The sequence below is a fragment of the Nicotiana sylvestris genome, chromosome 7 (genome assembly GCF_000393655.2).
Source record: "Nicotiana sylvestris chromosome 7, ASM39365v2, whole genome shotgun sequence".
NCBI classification, from domain to species: domain Eukaryota; kingdom Viridiplantae; phylum Streptophyta; class Magnoliopsida; order Solanales; family Solanaceae; genus Nicotiana; species Nicotiana sylvestris.
In genome coordinates, this window is record NC_091063.1 from 169,928,283 (window position 1) to 169,949,488 (window position 21,206).

General features: G+C 37.3%; 1 protein-coding gene across 1 annotated transcript; it reads left to right on the plus strand.

The window, feature by feature from the left end:
• Positions 1 to 338: 338 nt before the first annotated feature.
• Positions 339 to 20,491, plus strand: LOC104217413 (serine/threonine-protein kinase CTR1). The gene is made up of 16 exons (XM_070150505.1): positions 339 to 1,187; positions 8,521 to 8,822; positions 8,913 to 9,057; positions 9,323 to 9,426; positions 11,300 to 11,508; positions 12,469 to 12,768; positions 12,907 to 12,947; positions 13,407 to 13,475; positions 13,635 to 13,735; positions 13,820 to 13,904; positions 13,978 to 14,076; positions 18,200 to 18,268; positions 18,377 to 18,508; positions 19,487 to 19,581; positions 19,672 to 19,875; positions 20,214 to 20,491. The coding sequence occupies exons 1-15, from the start codon at positions 567 to 569 to the stop codon at positions 19,784 to 19,786; spliced, it is 2,487 nt and encodes an 828-aa protein (XP_070006606.1). The 5' UTR covers positions 339 to 566; the 3' UTR covers positions 19,787 to 19,875; positions 20,214 to 20,491.
• Positions 20,492 to 21,206: the final 715 nt, after the last annotated feature.

Below are 21,206 nucleotides of genomic sequence, written 5' to 3' on the forward strand. Positions count from 1 at the left end.
TACTTTTGCAACTCCATCTCTTTCTTTATGCAAATAATAAAAATTTTAATGGTAAAAATATATTAACCCTACAAACTAACATTATATTAATTTAGTATTGAATTGAAGTATAACCAACTCATATAACCCAATAAACCAACAATGCAACACAATTATCAAATGCAAAGATGGAAAAGAAAGAAATGCCAACTTGGGAACTAAAGAGTCCTAAAACGTAATTCTTAAAATTAGAGAGGGGATCCTTTGAAATATGATAGAGTAAAGGGGAGGTTAATACAATTGACTCAAACTTGTAACTTAAAGACGAAAATTCCAGGAATATTACGACTAAACCCACCCAAATAAAAAGAAAAAACATCCCCCATCCTTTTTTCTCTCTCTTCGTTTTTTCCTTCTCATTCGACAAGTACGAAGAAGAAGGAGAAGAAGAAAGGGAATTTAGTGAGAGAAAGTTTAGAGAGAGAGTTGAACCCACAGTTTTCAGCTAAAACCACTGTGATGGCAATTTCTAGGGTTTTGTGAATTTGATAAGAAATTCAGAGGAAAGAGGAAATCTGAACTCTGAGATGGAAATGCCAGGAAGACGATCGAATTATACTTTGTTGAGTCAAGTTCCCGACGATAATTTCCTTCCTCCGCCGTCGAAGTACGGAGGTGGCGGCGGAGGAGCTCAGTATTACGAGTCTCATTCTGGCGAGAAGAGTAATAAAGGCAAAGGAGTAGGTGATAATAGAGGATATGATTGGGATTTGATTGATCACCGTATGATGCAAGCGCCGACGACAAGTCGGATCGGTGCGGCGGCACCGTTTCCAGTTTCGATTGGTTTACAGAGGCAATCGAGTGGGAGTAGCTTCGGTGAGAGTTCGATCTCCGGTGAGTATTACATGCCGTCGTCGCTTTCTAATGCTGAAGCATCGTTTGGATATCCCAATGACGGTGGCGGTGGCGGTGCTGAATTGAGGATGAAGCCCTTGGATGCTGCTAACTTGTGTGGCTCATCTTCTAAGAGTTGGGCACAGCAGACCGAGGAGAGTTACCAGCTGCAGTTAGCATTGGCTTTACGGCTTTCTTCAGAAGCTACTTGTGCTGATGATCCCAATTTCTTGGATCCTGTGCCTGATGAATCCGCTTCCCGTGCTTCTGCTTCAGCTGCTTCAGTCGAGACCGTTTCCCACCGATTCTGGGTATGGTTAAGGGTTATTCTTTTGTGTTGATTTTTTTCCCCATGTCTATATTTATTTGTATGTCTGCGTCTTATGCTTTAGGAATGTGTTGAACAGTTCGCATTGTACACAAAAAAACAAAGAATTGGTTTGGATACCAAATCTTTGAAATAGGCGATAGATTGGTGCTGAGGAGTGTTTGGTTTGGTATAAATGTAGGTGACGTAGATTAATAGTAAAAAGTGGAGGACAGGGTATTATGGTAGTGTTTAGGTGATACTTTTGAGTATTAAAGGTTGACAATAATGTCTAATGTCTAACTGTGGAGTAAGAGGGCAGTGACTTCTGTCCAAAAATAAGGAGGAAAAGCCAATTTCCTGTTGTCAGAGAAAATTTCCTGGGAAAACATTTTCACGATGTAAGGTGATATTCTCCTGGAAAGCAATTTCCTTCATAGCAACACACAAAATTCGTAATGAATGTGTTTCTTCATATGCAGGTGCACTTAAACAGTTGTCATATATCAAAATTGTTGGATCCTTTTACAACTCCTAGAAAGATGAGTAGCTTCTATAGTAGTACTGCATCCTGATATCTCTAGAATATGTCGAGACTAATGTGTCACGTAATGTGGAGTTCAAGAACGAAATTAAGTTTTAGTCTCTCAGAGGTTGCCTAACATCTTAAGCTACTCCAGTAGTGTTGTGAGGAGATATACAGTGGATATCCATCTTTATTTTCCACAAAAATTGGAAGTTGTTCTTTCTCTGTGAATGAAAGTTTCCTTTCTCATTGTATAATGCAACATCAATGTGTTCAAATCAGCAGTGTGTATTCTGGTATTCTTTTATCATCATATAGGTACAGGTTAATGGGTCAAGTGTTTCATTCAAAATCTGGTTGACCGGCTATCTAATTCTTGATTGAAAAGGAAAACAAAGTTTGTTATCTATCCACTTTAAGGTATTGTATACCCCTTAGACCCTTATATGGTTGTCTCTGCATTCTTGATGCACCTGCAGCTTAAGTATGATTTGTAAGGAGATATGTTTACCTGAACTGACATGAATTTTTTACCCTAGACACATAACCTTACTGGAAACGATAATGCCTATTACTTTTAAATTTATACATAGATCAGCTTGTATAGGCACATAGAAGGTAATAAAAGGCAAGGCCCTTTTACTGTTTTTGATACAACAACAACTACCCAGTTAAATTCCACTAGTGGGGCCTAGGGAGGGTAGTGTGTGCACAGACCTTACCCTACCCCAAGGGGATAGAGAGGCTGTTTCAGAAAGACCCTCGGCTCAAGAAGACGAAAAGAGGCAATATATCAGTACCATAAAAAGAAACCATGAAACAAATAACAGCATCACCAGAACTAGAAAATAGGTGAATAGCAAAACAACAACCAGTATGTACAACCCGGCACTAAGAGGAACGAAAAAGTAGTGTAACTCAACATTAACCACTAACAGTCTTAAGACTAAGTCCTAACATACTAGCCTCACTCTGGAGCGCCGTAGAAATATGCACAACTATCTCCCGCCTTACAACCTTAATGCTCGACCTCCACAATTTCCTGTCTAGGGCCATGTCCTTGGTAATGTGAAGCCACGCCATGTCCTCGGTACAAACTACCGAGAAGATTCCCTTTATCAATCCATTATGGAGGAGAATTAGTAAACTCTTGTCTAGAATATTCAAGACAAATTATGAGACTCATACTCATTCTACATATAGTATGTGTATGATTGATGAAGATAACTCTAAGATCCAGTGTATCCAACCAATACACCGTAATTTCCAAAAATAGTATTGCTATATGGGAATTACTTCATAATTTATGACCGCTCCATAAAACTAATTGAAAAGAGCGTTAAAGCAATAGCTGTAATTGTGTTTCAGTAAAAGGAGGCCCAAAATAGAATAAAATTTATTTCTTTTGAGTTTGAATTTTAATTTAGTATGAAGTAGATCACCCGATACCTACCAAAGAAGATAAAAGGACTTTTACATTACGCATTTTTCATAAGGTGTTAATGAGAGTCTTTTGTTTATTGATAAAAAAACATGTTTTTCATAATGTGTTAATGAAATCTTTTGCTTGCTGATTAAAACAAACACGTTGGTAGAAGTGGAGAAGAATTGTACCGCATGGATAAAAGTTTCTCTTTTGGAGAAGTGGATGAAGTTCTGGATAAGCTAAAAAGAAACGGCTTTTGTTTCTGGATTAGAAGAGTAGAAGATATTTATAGAATATTATAGTGCTATGTGATTGTTATTGCATCTAACATAAATATTCATTTCTTTTTCGGGCATCGACTCCCTAGGTTGCCCATTGGGGAATTATCTTGTACAGTGAATTAGTTTAAGTTTAATGACACACTTTTTAAGACTACCATTCTGATTACTTTTCTTTTTCCTAAACTTAGAAGTGCATGCTTCAAATGTTATTTACATTGATAGGTTGGCCTGGAAACGATGTATGTGAGAATTCAGGGTGAAATGAAGTATAATCTAGAAAAAGTAAGAGTATTGAAGAATACAACTAGAAAGCAGCTCGGTGCCCTAGATAAATTTGCAAGGATCTTGAAAGTTGCAATTTAAAACAATGTACTTTGTTTATTATAAAAAAACTGGAAGAACATAGTAGAAATGGGACAGAACCCATGTTACGGATCACAAAATCCACTTCAAAAGTGTGTTCTTTCATTCTATTCTTTGTTTTGTTTGTGCGCCAGGTTCTGAATGTCTATATCAGAAGATCCGCTCATTGTTTCTAAAGTTCTTCCTAGAATTTTTTGTAGAATTTTTTGTATTAGAAGTAAAACATTGTTCCCTTGTAGGGCTGTGCACGGATCAGATTGGATCGGATTTAGCCTATTTCGAATTCGGATTTCGGATTCGGAAAAGGGCAATCCTAATCCGATCCGAATTAACATTGGATTGGATCGGATTTTAAACTTTGGATCGGATAATTTTTCGGATTGTCGGATCGGATTGTCACAAATTTTTTCAACAATTTAAAGTTCATTCGGTGTCTCTATCTCATCTTCCATCTACCAAAACAAACAAAAAAATCAAAATAAAATCAAAAGTTGAAGAATAGAACATGAAATAGACATAAAAGACAGAAGAGAAGAGAAGAGAGGCGGAAGAAAGAGACATAAAATCAAAGTAAAATCGGAAGTTTGAGTCATTGAGACTCTTTTAGTCTTCACTAAAGAGAAGAGAGGTGCAAGAGAGGCGGAAAAATCTAAGTGAGTGAGGGGGTGTGTGAAAAATGAATTAGCATAACCCTAAAATTTTAGTGTGTATTTATATAGGTACATATAATTTCGGATATCGGATCGGATTGGATTAAAATCATACCAATCCGAATCCAATCCGAAAATCCGAAATTTCATAAAACACAATCCATATCCAATCCGAAAATCCGAAATTTAAAATCCGAAAATCCGAAATAGAGTGGATCGGATCGGATTTCGGATATCCGATCCAAATGCACAGCCCTATTCCCTTGGATGGAAGAAAAAAAAATTATTCTCTTCTATTAATAAACTGGATAACATTTACCTAATATGTGAGATCGTTTCGACTCATGAAAGTGGAATGAGAATCACCGTCCTACTTAAACATGGGGTAGGCTGCGATAGATCATACATTGTATAAACTCAAAAATAATAAATAAATTAGAATGGTACTTGAAAATTTAACATAATACAATATTTATAAGAAAACATTTTTAAGAATCTTTTAGATTAAGTCGTGTTGTTTTTAGATTAAAATTGTTGCGGAATATCTTGAGACGAGGTTAATTATTTGGAATGGAAGATCGAGTGTTTGATTTTTAGCATTCCAAAATGATACGTGTATCCTAATGATTACATCAATAAGGAGTTAGTGGGTTTAACAACACCAATGCCACTTCAATTGGTTGTGTTCCCAACTCTAGTTTAAAATTTGAATGTCTATTTTTAATTTGGCATGGAGTAGAACTTGTGTATTAGCACATATCAATTGACATCATGTTGAGTTAGTAGCCACCATTTAATGTGGGAAATCAGAACGGAAGAAGAAGTGAAATTTAACAACTTGTTTAACTTACCTTTAAGGATAGCGGAATGTCTAGTTTGGACAAAAAATTGATGTGAGAGTAAAAATATGAATTATCACAGATCAAGTAACTACGTGTTCAGTTTGTAGCTCCTTTTTACCCTTTGAAATGTAAGATGGATGAAAGTGCGATTTAACAAATCGTTTAACTTACTTTTAGGACGCTATAATTGCTTTACTAAAATTGAATGCTCAATTGGCGGCTCTATCAGAAAGATTGGAACGTGATGCAATCTCTTTCCTCAACTCTACATCAACAGAAGTCAAGACAAAGTCCTGAAGAAAGAAAGGACCATTAACTAGCGAAAACCAAATGTTGTTTGCCATCCTACAGATGTCAAAATTCTACAACCTATAGGCTTAATATTTGACCTGAATCTAGACAAAAATGTTGGTAACGTATAAATAAAAATAGTTGGTAGTATATTCACAAGTGTCATTGCAGCAAACAAATGTAATAACGAGGTGGAAGCTGGGACACTGATGACTTCACATCTTAAATGACAGGTAGGGAGGAGCTTCTCTACTTTATCAAAGCAAATATTTTCTGACGTGGGAAATGCTTGTAATGGTAGAGAAAACATGTTAACCAGAGGTCTCGGCTTCGAGTTCTGGGAATGAAGAAACTTCTAGTAGGGGGCGCTTCCCCTTTTAGTGCCCCCTATATGAGGCGATTGAGATTAGTTGGGTCAGTGATTTTCGAATACCAGATGGTTATACGAAAGAAAAATGTAGACAAATATGCCTTTTTTATAATAATGGCGTACAAGCCAATTTTGCGCACTTCGACTATTCTATCGGGTACTTGTTACCTCCAATTAACACAAGTATTGGGTACTTTTGCCCATCAAGGCTTAGGCAGATGAGAGAATTTCTATGTCCGCTAGGATTTGAACCCTAGTCTCCCATGATTTTTATCCTTCCTGATCTCGTATGACATTTCGATGGAGGAACTTTAGGACATCCTTGGTTTAATGTGCCAAAACGCTTGGAAATATTACCTCAATGGTATTTCTTTCCTATATTTCAAATACTGGATATAGTGCCCAAGACAGTTGTAGTTATTGGGCGATGAAATGGATTTTGGAATATATTAAAAACTTTAGTGACGTCTAGGTCTTAGTTAGATAAGAACATGTCATTTTGAGTTAGAATCTAAAACCATCGAGCAATGGATGCAAATGCATTGATTACGCCTTGTTTGCTAAGTTCATTAATAATTCTCATTAGCCGATTCTCGTGCATATTCCTAATATAAAGATCTATTTGCCAATACTAGACTTTTTGACGGGAGAAAGTGGAGAAACAAAGAGGGAGAAATGAGGTGGGTATTTATTCAGAAGCCTCACAAAGGAGCTCTCACTGGTCAAAAATTACCCGATTGTCTCATTTGGATCTTTTAGTTTTGATATAAATTTGGTTTTCTCTGGAGTGTCTGATCTTTCTTGTATTTTGGACTGGAGATATGAATTGAAGTATGTAAATGAGGGAAAAGAAAAGGATGAGGAGAGGAGCGTTCTTGTTTCATGTACCCCTATTGATGAAGGTTCTCTACTTTTTAGCATACTGCTTGTATAGCGGAATTTTTCCAACAGTAGTGAAATTAGTTACCTTATCTTTTTTGTTTCCTGTACCCTTGTTCTTAGAAATATGATTCCTATGAGGCATATTAGGAAGATGAAGGGGGTAAAGTTTTCTGTTCACACGTGTTAATGTATTGTTTTCACAATGATATCTACGAAAAACTAGCGGTGACTTATTATTTGTCTTCTTTACTGTTTGTTGAAGTAATAAATATACTTCTATAACTCATGCTGATAAAACAAGCACTAAAATAGTAGAGTGTATGACATCCTATATATTCGGTTGAAGGGTATCTTTGCTTGAGTTTCTGAGTAGTGGAGATATTGGGAGATTATTTATCTCAAAAACTTCCCTTGAGCAGAGAGTTTATCGGAAACAAACTCTCTACCTCTACAAGGTAAGAGTAAGTTCTATGTACGCATTACCTTCCCAGACCCCACTTGTGGAATTATACTTTTTTTTTTGTTTTTTGTTAGTTGTTGTTGTTGTTGTTGTTGTTGGCTATCTCAAAATGGGGCGTGTATGTTTTTTCTGACCTTCGCCTTTGTTTTTCTTGAGAATTGACGAATCGGCTAAGATCTGCATGGATATTATGTTGCGTGACTTTTACGTTGGTACAATTTCAAGCTCGGTAAAACTCTTTAGATTTTTACTTTCTTGATAAATATTCCTTAATACATATTTGGTCAGCCTCTCTATAAAAGTAGAATGTCAATCTGCTATGCAGTAGTGCTGAATGGAGCACTGTACTCATTTTGCAGTGATCTGGTTTTGATTTTCAAGTTGAAACATTTAGCGCAAAAATTGATCTGTGCATTGGCACTTTTAACAGACTCTTGATATAACTTGTCTTTAGAATTTTACAGATTAGGCTTTTAGTATATGCTGGTCACATCTTAAAGTCCTTTTACAGAAGAGGGTATAGAAGCACAGTTCTTTAACTGAGACTTTCATTTTAGGATAGGCTCAGAATTGTAGGACATTGGAGTCCAAAGTATGTTGGTGAAAAGAAAAAGACTTTCCTTCTTCTGAGCTGTGATTCATAGACGTTGTCAAATAGTCCACTCTTTTTTGCTGTGTTGAGTGACATTTGTGTAGTTGTGATGGTTATTGGATCAGAAATACTTGCTATTTCAAAATAGTCGATTACTTTCTTCAATGAGTCCTTCTTGGAAATATGCTTTCAGAATCAGCAGAAGATGCTGCCATATTAAAGATAGATAACTAAATAGGAGTTTTTAGCAGAATATAGTACTGTGTTTTTTGTGGAAAAGACACTAAATTTTGAGGCTGAGCTGCTTAGGCTATCTTCATAAGTTCTGTTTCGGAGAAGAGAGTTTTAGGTTTCTCGTATGTAAGATGTGAGCATTGGTAAACCCTCTCTTCCTGTACCAGTCCTTTTCTCTCCATGTGTTTCTTGTTACTGTGCCAATAGGAATGACTTAATAACTATCTTCATTCGTGATTTTGTATCTTGTCATTCTCACCAGTCAAGCAGAATTTACTCTGCTTATGGATTCTATTGTTTTTGTCATTTGTTTTATGTTCTTATGATCTCTCTTTCTCTGATTGACACAATCATGCTTTCCAGACTTCCCAGTTTTTTTTTGCTGAAAGCAATCTGCTATGAATCTTTGTTCTGTACCAGGTAAATGGATGCTTATCGTACTATGACAGAGTGCCTGATGGATTTTACTTGATTCATGGGATGGATCCATATGTCTGGATTGTCTGCTCAGATCTGCAAGAAAGTGCCCGCATTCCATCTATTGAATCATTGAGGGCTGTTGATCCCTCTGTAGTACCATCACTTGAAGTGATTTTGATTGATCGGCGTAGCGATCCTAGCTTGAAGGAACTGCAGAATCGGATCCATAACCTCTCACCTAGTTGCATCACAACAAAAGAGGTTGTTGATCAGCTCGCTAAGGTAGTCTGCAATCATATGGGGTGAGTGCCAGAAACTTCTTATTAGAAACTCTGATGAAGTGACATTTCGTGTTTTTCCTTTTTGTAATTAAGTTTTATTTGTTTTATAAGGGGCACAGCTTCTGCTGGAGAAGATGAGTTGGTTCCTATGTGGAAGGAGTGCAGTGATGACCTGAAGGATTGTCTAGGATCTGTCGTGCTTCCCATTGGTAGCCTGTCTATTGGCCTTTGTAGGCATCGAGCTTTGCTATTTAAAGTATGTTCTAAATGTGATACATTGATACTAAGTTTGCTGTTATAGAGTTTCAAGATCTACTTATGCAGTAATTTAAGGATCAATATCTGACTACTGGTGTTCATTTAATTAAGTAAAAATAAAGAGAAAAGAAAAAGCATGTTTTTGCAAATTATTGCCTTTTCTGTGTCCTTGGAGTAAATGTACATTCAATCAGGAGTATTTTGGTTTTGGTGGAACTGTGGAAGTTTGATGTTTTATCATGAATTTCACATGATCGTTGCAGGTGCTAGCTGACATCATTGATTTACCATGTCGAATTGCGAAAGGATGTAAATATTGTAATAGAGCTGATGCTTCCTCATGTCTAGTTCGATTTGGACTTGACAGGTACAAATCCAAGTTATAAATGATCTATATGGAATATATTTTTAGTTCATATTTGGCGAAAAGGGGAATGAGAAATCCACTGTATTTTAAAAGCCATGTTTGTTTGAAAATTTAAATCAATGATAGATAAGAATTGATGTTGCACTTTTCCTTTGTTTTGAAAACCATATGCCTCATGTGTTTTATTTGTGATAATCAAGTTTTACTTCCCTGCTCTAGTATTCATCTGGATAGTATGTGAAATTGATTTGGACTTTGATTGTGTTGGCTAAAATCTTTTACCTCGTATTCAGTGTGTAATATGGTCAACTTCTACATTTCTTGACCTTTCTGGTTTTTGCTTTCTTTGAAATGCGTAGAGCTGGTTTGTGTATAGAAATGAAACTTACAATGCTAGGATTGGGAAAAATGACAATGATGATGTTTGTTATATTTTTGTGTGGTCTTTCTACAATCATGCTGCAATATATGTCTGTAAGATCAATCGTTGTATCTAGTTCTTGGTCTATGTTAGTACCAACTGAAGTTTCTCCTTGGACTTGTTAATAGTTGCCACTCCTAGTTTTGGCAAAACCATAGAGAATGGTAGAGTTTGGAGTATGTGGGTCACTTCATTTGATATGAACTCAGATATGGATTTCTTTATGTTTTCTAAAGGAAAAAAATACGCATCTTGAGACTGCATAAGAGTACTATATATGAAATATAGCTAAAAGGGGTCATTTGGTAGGATGCATTAGATAAAATAATGCATGCATTAGTTTTGTGTATTAATAATACCATGTTTGGTAGACATTTTGAACTTATGCATTAGTTATGCAAGCATTACTTATACATCCTATTTGGTATTATCCTATGCATAACTAATGCATAGAAAACCATGGTATTAGCAATGCAATGGGTTTTAATACATGCATTAGCTTAGTTAAAGACAAAATTATCCTCCAAAATTTATGCTTGATTAAAATATGCTAGTTATTATATTAAATGCAATTTTAAAATAATCCAAGTAGTGAGAAATAAAATTATAGCTCTAGTAAATAAATAAATACTTAACATATTCCTTTTTTATAAATAAATATTTAGTTCTATATTACAATATATGTAGACAAATCAAATATTTTTTTTAAACTTTTTCATATAAAAACATTTCTCAAAATATGTCTCTTTTAAAAAGTTAGAGTGATGGACTGGTTTGAGGGCATTTTTGTAAACAAGCAATTCTTTTAGAAATTGTGCAATGCTTTAATACATCAAACCAAACAATGGATAAGAAATATGTCAGCATAGCTAATACCAGCATTACTAATACACTTCATTCAGCATTATTCTTATGCACCCTACCAAACGACCCCAAATTGTTTTAAATTTGATTACATAAATAGTAGTCAAACAAAAAGTTGTTCGACTCCTATACATAGTAATGGTACCAGTCTCTTTGGATGATAGGGAGTATATTGGAGTGACAATGATGTGGTTGATTATTGGTATGATGAGATGGGAATCTTAATATTTGAAAAAACAGATCCCATTGTTAATGTGACTGGAATTGTTTTACCTTACTACAGTAGTAATAATAATAATAGATTGTTAGGTTCGTGATTCGATTAGAGGTCCTATCTTATGCTCAACCCTTAAATGTGGAGAAGAGAAATCGAATGGAAAAAACTAGGAGCAAGTATTGTGTAGTGAACAGCAGGATGTTATTTTTTCTGTGCTTATTTTGACTTGGGATTTAGCATGAAAAAATGGTAGTCTTTATCAAAATATGGAAGTGTTAGTTTTTCTGTACACAGCCAGATATATGCTATTGCTAGTAAGGTTAAGGAGGACATAGACAGTCTTAATTGACATCTAGCTCTTCACCATACAGGGAGTACCTGGTTGATTTGATTGGGGACCCTGGATGTTTATGTGAACCAGATTCCTCGCTCAATGGCCCATCTTCTATCTCAATTTCTTCACCATTGCGATTTCCGAGATTCAGAGAAGTTGAACCAACAATTGATTTCAGGTCATTTGCCAAACAGTATTTCTCAGATTGTCAATCGCTTAATCTTGTGTTCGAGGATCCTTCAGCAGGTGATCCTACAAATCTTACCTGTTTGCATGAACAGATACATCTTCGATGCTTATTTTGGTTGTTTCCCCGATGTTAAGCTTGGCCTTTGCAATGACATGATGTAGATGTTCAGTTTAACACAATTTATGATGGTTTTCTAGCATTAGATGTTCATGTCCCTTAGACCAGTCTTAAGTCTTAACCCAATATTCAATAATTTAGGTTTTCTGGCACTAAAAATTCTCTACATCTTTTATTGGCAAACAAATCTACGTCCAAGGTATTCTGTATTTTGAGGATTCATTGTAAAATGAGTAGTGTAATACTGGCTGCTAACTTACTACAACCCTCATCATTTATCAGGCTTGAGACCGGCAATGTGAAGGAACTCAAATAGACGGAGTTGTTTTAGAAGCTTATGAACGGAAAAAAAGAGAAGTGTCTTTGCTTTTAGAAAGCCAAGCTGACCTCTTGTATGGTCACTAAGACCTCCATACTAGACCAGACTTCCACTTCTGAACATTTGATGACCCACGATCTTCTTGGCACCTAATTGCTTTCATAATTTCTTCCGTTGACCAGTTCTATGGTTCAGTGTATGTGACCAAAAGGCTCGACTCACATTGATGAAATTAAGATGTTGAGAGAGAATTCCAGAGTTTGTGGAAAGAATTGACCGAAAAAAGAAGACAGAATATTTCTGCGTTTTTTAAAAATGTTATGGTATTTTCTCTTCTTTCACAAAACCAGATTTAATTTGCTTAGAGAAGTTGATTATCAGTAGTGAGTAGTCTCCCTGCCATGAAGATGGGAGCTTTTCTGATCTTAGTCACTTTTAGCATGTCTATATCTAGAGTCTTTTAGTTTCCTATGCAAATGAAGTACTATTTTCTTGACAAGCTAATTCCCTTGATTTGTACTTGAATTTTATAACCCACATGTTCTGCTTTAAGGTTTTTAATTAATATTATTTGTCACAGGAGCTGCTGTTGATGGAGATTCAGGACAAACTGACCGAAATAATATGGAGAGAAATAGTGTAGTCCCTAGTTCAAGTAACCATGATGAAATTTCTCGGTTACCTGTCCCTCCAGTTGGGCATGGAGATACTCAACCACTGATGGCATTATCAGACCCAAGAGGAAGAGGGAATGATATGAGGTTTCTCGATGGAGGAAGTCAACTTGTTCCTGCTAAACAAAGTAGAGACCTTGCCCTTGAAGTAGAAGAATTTGATATTCCCTGGGAAGATCTTGTTCTGAAGGAGAGGATTGGGGCAGGTAATTCGAGCCTGCTGTTTTTTATCCTTCTTTTTAATGTTGTGCTATGATCGTCTCATCACATTTTAGTTATAGTGGGATGCTATAGTATCACAACAGCCACTTTTGATGTAACTAACACGGTTTATTGTATTTCAGGGTCTTTTGGTACCGTTCACCGTGCTGATTGGAATGGCTCTGTAAGATATTTTCCTTTTAGTTCTGTGCTCTTGATGCTCGTCTTGGTTATATCTCTTAACTTATTGAGCACTTCGGGGAGGTATTTATTCAGTGTAATTTTTATAAATTATTTGGGCATTTGTTTATTTCTATTTTGCTTTTGGCCTGATCCGAGGGTCTCCTGGAAACAGCCTCTCTGCCCCTCGGGGTAGAGGTAAGGTCTGCATACATATTACCCTCCCCAGACCCCACTTGTGGGATTACACTGGGTTGTTGTTGTTGTTGTTGCTTTTGGCCTGATCCGCCTCTTGAATAAATGTTGTTGTTTTATCTCTCTCTCTCTCTCTCTCTCTCTCTTGCTTCTTCTTTTTGGGTAGTAATTGCCATGTCAAATTTGAGATATACCTTTCTGAATTACTCTGTTTGCTTTGCTTTTATTCCTTCATAATTGCATGCTGATGGAAGCTTACACTTATTAGGATGTTGCTGTGAAGATTCTCATGGAACAAGATTTTCATGCGGAGCGATTCAAGGAATTTTTGCGGGAGGTAATCTAGGGATCTCCCAATCTCCTCAACAAATGACAAGAAAACTGGATGAAAGAGAAAAAAAGGGTGTATGAAGACGAGAATGAGTGGATGTCAGTTTTATCATGTGTTTCCTCTAGACCAACTCCACTAATTTGGCTTACCTTTCATTTTTTTTAGGTTGCAATTATGAAGCGATTGCGACATCCAAATATTGTGCTTTTTATGGGTGCTGTCACTCAGCGACCAAACTTGTCCATAGTTACAGAATATTTATCAAGGTTTATCCTGGTAACTCCTCCGAATAATCAGACTTCTTATTTTTCGGTTTAGCTGACAGTGCCAATGCCGCAATTATATTACAGAGGGAGCTTATACAGACTTCTTCATAAACCTGGTGCGAGGGAGGTTTTGGATGAAAGGCGTCGGTTGTCTATGGCTTACGATGTGGTATGAATGCTTCCCTACTCTGCCACATTTTATTTATGATCAGGGGCTAATTTCATAATATCATCTTGTGCAGGCAAAGGGGATGAATTATCTACATAAGCGCAATCCTCCCATTGTTCATAGAGATTTAAAATCTCCAAATCTTTTAGTGGACAAGAAATATACAGTGAAGGTGAAAAATGCAATTTATCTTCTCAAAAAAAAAGATTTATCTTTTTCTATTGATACAATTCTAGACTTGTGCTATCAGAGTAGTGCTCTTTTGTTTGGGGGGGGGGGGAGGTATGGGGATGGAGAGAGAGAGAGACACAAAAAGAGAGGATGTCTAGTTTCAGAAACTTTTATAAGCATAAGCTATTGAAGAATAAGAAGCAATAGCTGGCGGCAAAAATCGAGGGCGCTCTGGTTAAAGGAGGGGATTCGAATACCAAGTTTTTCCACAGGGTGGTGGTTACAAACCGAAGGAGAAACTTCATAGAGTCCTTCGTTGTGGATGGGGTGAGGATTGAGGGAGAGGAGGAGGTAAAAGGGGCGATAGTGGGGTTTTATGAGAACTTATACAAAGAGGAAGTTAGTTAGAGGCCGACTTTGGGGGGAATAGAGTTCAACCACATAGAGGAGGGAGACAGTGAGTGGCTAGAAAGGGCTTTCGAGGAGAAGGAGGTGTACGAGGCTGTGTCGAGTTGTGCTGGTGATAAGGCCCTCGGGCCTGATGGTTTCTCCTTGGCCTTCTTCCAGCTCTGTTGGGACACCATCAAGGGGGAGTTGATGGAAGCCATTGAATACTTCCATGTGAATGGTGTTTCCGAGAGAAGTATCAATGTTTCTTTTATTACTATTGTGCCTAAGAAATAAAGTGCATTTTGTATCAGAGACTACAGGCCTATTAGTCTCGTGGGGAGCATCTACAAGATTATTTCCAAAGTGCTTTCCAACAGACTAAAGAAGTTCTTGACGGGACTGTTTCGTCCTCCCAGAATGCGTTTGTGGAAGGTAGACAGATCCTGGATGCTGCTTTGGTGGTAAATGAACTTGTAGACTCAAAAATAGAGAACCCGGCTTGCTATGCAAGTTGAACCTTGAGAAGGCTTTCGACCATGTCAATTGGGAGTTCCTGGATTTCATTATGATGCGGATGGAGTTTGGGGCAAGATGGAGAGGATGGATCAAGTTCTGCATTTCCTTAGTCAGATTCTTTGTCTTGGTTAATGGCAGCCTGTGTGGTTTCTTTGGTAGCTCCACGGGTCTCAGGCAAGGTGACGTCCTATCCCCCATGCTACTCATTCTAGTGATGGATGCTTTGAGTAAAATGATGGATCATGCGGCGTGCGGAGGCTTCTTGAGAGGATTCTCAACTCCGATCGGGGTGCTCAGTGCCCGAAGAGTATCTCATTTGCTCTTTGCGGATGACACCCTGGTTTTCTGTGATGCCAATATGGATCAGTTGACCTACCTGAAGCAGGTCCTGCAGTGGTTTCAGATAGTATCAGGACTCTAAATCAACCCCGACAAGTGTGAGATTTTCCCGGTGGGTGAGGTTGCTAATATTGATGCTTTGTCTTATGTTCTCAGATGTAAGGTGGGCTTCCTCCCCACTACTTACCTGTGTCTCCCATTGGGCGCGTCGCATAAGGATACTACGGTTTGGAATTCAGTGATCGAAAGGGTTGAAAAAAGATTAGCAGGCTGGCAGAAACGGTATTTGTCAAAAGGCGGTAAGGAAGTGCTTATTAAAAGCACTTTATCGAGTATGTCCACCTATTGCTTGTCCATGTTGCAAGCTCCGGTAAGCATCACAGAAAAATTGGAGCGACTTCAAAGGAATTTTCTTTGGGATGCGGTGGATGGAACTAGAAAGTTTCATCTAGTGAATTGGCAGACAGTCACTTCCCCAAAGAAGTGGGGTGGACTTGGAGTAAAAGATCTTAGGGTATTCAACAGAGTTTTATAGGGGAAATGGCGGTGGAGATTCCGGGTAGAAGAGCATGCCCTATGGAGGGAGGTCATAGTAGAAAAGTACGATTCCATGGGAGGGGATTGGAGGACCAAGGCAATCATAACACCTTTCGGGTGTGGCATGTGGAGGAGCATCACGAAGAATTGGGAAGCATTCAGTGGTAACATCACTTACAGGGTAGGAGATGGGAGGAAAATCAGCTTTTGGAATCATAGGTGGTGTGGAGAGGATACTCTGAGGGTCTCCTTCACTCACGTCTTCAGAGTTTCAAATCAGAAGGAATTGATGGTCCAACAGATTTGTAAGGAGCATGGAGGGGGTTTAGTATGGGACCTCTCATTTAGAAGGAACATGCAAGATTGGGAGACTGCGGAGCTCCAAGATTTGTTGACACTGCTATATGGGCAAGACAGGCCCCAACCACTCTTGGAGATAGGGTTTGCGTGGTGATGGTTTGTTCACCGTAAAGTCCTTTTATCAGAGTATGTTGGTGAGAGAGGAGGCCGCTTTTCCATACTACTCGATCTGGATTCCTAAGGTGCTCACGAAGGTGTGCTTTTTTGCATGGCTAGCGGCGAGGGGAGCGATCTTGAGTCGTGACTGCTGAAAATCTTCGAAAGAGAGGAATCACACTTGTTAGTTGGTGCTACATGCGTAAAAGCTCAGGGGAAGAAGTTGATCATCTTTTGTTGCATTGTCCTGTGTCCTCGGCTTTGTGGAGGGCAATCCTGAATCGTTTTGGTGTTGAATGGGTGATGCCAAGCACTGTAAAGGAGATGTTATATAGCTGGGCCGGTTTCCGTAGAAGAAGAAAGCAAAAGGCGTGGAAGTTCGCCCGTTAGCTCTCATGTGGATAGTTTGGGGGAGAGAAATAGGAGAGCTTTTGAGGGGATTGAGTCTCCTTTTTCACATCTTAAGAATAGTCTTTTATCTTTGATCGTTTTTTGGTGCATTCATATAGCCCCTACTTGTATAGAAGATTGGGCGTCTTTTGTAGAGAATCATGTTCTGATGTAAATTCTCTACTTTTTGGTATACTTCCTGTATACGGGAGTTCTCTCTTTTGATTAATACAATTTACCTTATCAATAAAAAGAATAAGAAGCAAGTGTTGTGAAGGGGTAAAGCTTATGTCAGACTTCTCAGATAATGGAGAATTAACAATGTACTGATGCTGCGGAGAGGATTAAATTCCATAAAAAAATTATATATATATATATATATTGAAGATTGTACATTACACTTTTGGTTTTGTAGGCATGTTTAGGTCCAGAAGTTTCTCTGTAATCTAAATGGACATTGTCCATCTTGAACTGTGGCTGTTCAATGGCCATGTAGCTAGGATGCTGGTATTTGATCATCTGGCACAATGGTAATGTGCTGGATGAGCATGTTTCAAGACATTAAGAGACTATGAGGAGGGAGGCATTTTAGTGTATTTTAGTTTACTATGGAGATAAGTGTGAGAATATAAGGAATTTCTAGTCTTAGAGAACCCATATGTGTGTCGACGAACCAATTATTGCATAGTGGAATGAGACATGTCAAAATGGAACAGAATGAATGCAGAGGATTCTTACTGCTGATCCCCACTAGTGTGGGATTGGGGATAATAGTACTAGTTGTTGTTCTATTGTATTTTGGTTTATTATTCATTACGTCTCATATTTGTGCATTACATTTGCTTGCCACATGTCTAATCATTTGCTCCTCTTCTCCAGAATCTCTTATTCAACCAGTTTCTTTAGTTCACTAATGATTTGTATTAGATGTCTTTCCTCTTAGGTTAGGAGCATGTATTTGGGCTGTTCTTTGTGACAAGTTGAACCCATCATGAACAAAATCTACGATCTTGATTATCTTATTTCTTTACAGCATGCACACAGGAAAACGTACTGAGATCTGATTGATATAGTGTTATTCTGATGTCAAGCAACAAAATAGAAAGGAGATGCATTTTTAATACATCTCATTGCTTAATGTCAGTGATCTGTTAGAAGCATTTGTTTTTCATAGCTTAGCAGCATGCATAGTGTAGTGTGATTGTCTCTTAGTTGTGTCTATAATGCTATATGATGACAACCTGTGATTGTCTCGAATTAGAACATCTACTAATCCTCTTCATGTAAATTTGGTTTTCAGTGCAACCTATGTACTGATGTTTTTAATATATACAATAGTTACCAATCCAAAAAAAAAATGTTGTTTAAGATAAATAATTGTGTTTTGTTATGGTGTTTATTTTTTGCATATTCTGTAAATCTTCTATTTATTGAAGCTACCTTTTATTACTAGCAAAGATGCTGCACGTCCCTCACCTGTTTTATGTTTTCGCCAGGTCTGTGATTTTGGTCTTTCTCGTTTAAAAGCGAACACATTTCTCTCATCAAAGTCGGCTGCTGGGACTGTAAGTTCTTCATTCAACATATGATTTGATTGTCTTTTGTTCATCTTTGGCACTTTGTTTCACCAATGAGAAAAAGGAGTAAATTTTGTCTGGTTCTTCTTGTGATAGCCGGAATGGATGGCACCTGAAGTTCTTCGTGATGAACCATCAAATGAGAAATCTGATGTATATAGCTTTGGTGTCATTTTGTGGGAGCTCGCAACGTTACAACAACCCTGGAGTAATTTGAACCCAGCACAGGTTTGCATTTCTATCTTTAAGTCCTTTTGTCCACATGGGTATTTAAGGTAGAAAACCTGATGTTAGTAAATGCAATCCAGAGGAATAGCTGTGTATAGGTGAAAGAACCTAAAGCTATCTATTGGGATGTGAAAATGAATTGTTGAAGTCGCTTACGGGTGATAGAAACATTCCAATTTGGCATCAGTTGCACAGAGAGTCATTTTATTCCTCTTATGTCAAATGGCTCATTCACGGGATATAGAACAGTGTATTTCCTGGAAAAGCGGGACCTTGTTTTGCAATACTTCATTTAGGTGTAGAGGCCACTCAATTTCTTGTAAGAGTTTGCTCAAGTCATTTTTGTTCCTTTTATCCCTGGTATGACTCATACCAGGTGATAGAGAGTAATCCAATTTGCTTCAGCAGTTGTGAGTGGCCTTTTATCTCCATGTGGTTTCTGTAGAGAGTTGGTCATTCATTGGGTTGTGAGTGGAGATGTTATAGGGATGCTCTTTCTGTTTCGCTTTGGGTTTGATTTGTGTTCTGTATTTTTGTTTCTTGATAGCTACATGTTGTCAAGGACCTCTCTCTGCCAAAGTTACAGTCAAGTACGAAAAAAGTTGAGACAAAAAGATGTGGATAAAACAGTATCCATTGCAAGGAAGATAATTCTATAAGTGCTCTCTTTTGATTTCTTATATTTCACTTGTACTAAAAATCAGGTAGAGTGCTTGATTTTTTGTCTCGATAGCTAGGTGGCAACAACTTTCTGGTAACTTTGTTTGTAAGCATTGATTTTATGTTAGAAAGAGAACTTGGATCTGCTGATTATTTACAACATTACTTGGCACTTGTACTGCATCTTAGTTATATTTTAATGTGGAACATATGCATTGCTGTTTTAATTGGTATGTTCATCTTTAAGAAATCGGGCAAGATGCAGTGCCTATCCATTCTTGTGATTGCTGTATTGATGTAATGCATCTGAACCTGTAGGTTGTAGCAGCTGTCGGCTTTAAGGGGAAAAGACTCGAAATTCCGCGTGACTTGAATCCTCAAGTGGCAAGCATTATTGAGGCTTGCTGGGCCAAGTATGTTGCTTATATTCTTCCATAGTTCAATCACATTGACTTTTCGTTTGCTTTGATGTGCTCTTGATGTTACTTCTGATAATATTGCAGAGAACCATGGAAACGTCCCTCCTTTTCTGTAATCATGGATATGCTGAGACCACTAATTAAACCTCCTGTAACACCTCCTCAACCAGGTCGTACAGACATGCAGTTGCTTACGTGAATGCGTGTATTAAATGTATGAATTCTGCACATATTTGACATTCTTTGTTAATCACCTTTCTGGGAGGAACAATGCTTCAGTTACTTCAGGTTCGATAATCCGAAAATCTCTCTTCTTTTTTTCCCCCACGAAATCTCTCTTCATTCTGCTAAATTTTGCATTTCCCTTGGTGTGTTACTCCAATTTTAAGTCGGTGCAAATCTGCCATTAGTTTCCACAATAGCACTAGAATATTTCGTTTGAATGTAACCTTCTTGCAATGAGGTTTCTTGGGAGATGTGAGGGGTTCACCTCTCATCTTTCTTTGCTGTTTCTTTTGATCGTACATGACTATATGCATTTGTAACCATTGGTAGGGATGAAGTGTACATTAACAACTTTCTGCTGTATAGAGTGCTGAAGTTTGATATCAATGTGCTGTTTGCAGGCGTCTGTTCTGTACATATTCGTTCAGAATGTCTTTGTAGAGCCCGTAATTTTTTCACAAATTCAAGCAGCCATTTCTCTGAGAATACCATTTGCAATTGGCTTGTACACTTCCTCCTGGAATATTTGTTTAGCCATGTGATTTTGTTAAAGCCAGCAATAACAGTTCTTTAATTTTCTGTCCAGAAATGATTTTTTATGTATAAGAATTATAACGGGAATTTGTATTATAGGAAAGCACACTTTGATTTACTTATTTTTGAGTTAGCGTACATGCAATTTCTGCCTCAGATGTTTCCTAATAGAGAAATAGTGTTTACAATCTCTAGATCCATTATTGCTCAAACATAAGGGTTAGTGTTCTGTCTATGAGAGCTAGCTTAACAATGTGAATTCCTAATGATTACTTAGATCTAGTTTTGGACGTTATTAAAACAAAATGGGGTATTATCACTTTTAGCCCGGCTCCGGGTATTATTTTGGTAGTCAAAAAAGTGTATATAAAATTCAGAATGTATATATATGCAAAAGATATACAAATTTTATACATTTTTCAGCAATTATTTTTAACTATACAGTGTCATTTCTTCAAACAAAAGATCCTGATTTTATCGCTTGAGTGAAACTTTTCTCTAGAGAATTTGACCAACCTTTTGGATGATAGCATTATTCTTAAACCTTTGGAACACCCGAAATGTATCTAGTGAAGATATTCTTTAGCTTCCTAACAACTCGAGCATTAAGAAGACATAATGTATCTCCTTTTTCTTTTTTCCTTCTACCCCTCTCATTGACTTGAAGATATTGTTATATACCTGAGTAACTTCGTGTAAGAAAATTAGGTTTGGTTACTCAAAACAACTAATAGTCCTGTTTGACCAAGCTACAAAAATAGCTTATTATGAGAAGTATTTTTCTCAAAAGTATCTTTGGTGAGAAGTAGTTTACGTTTGACTAATTAATTTGAAAATTATTTCTGAACAACAATTAGTGT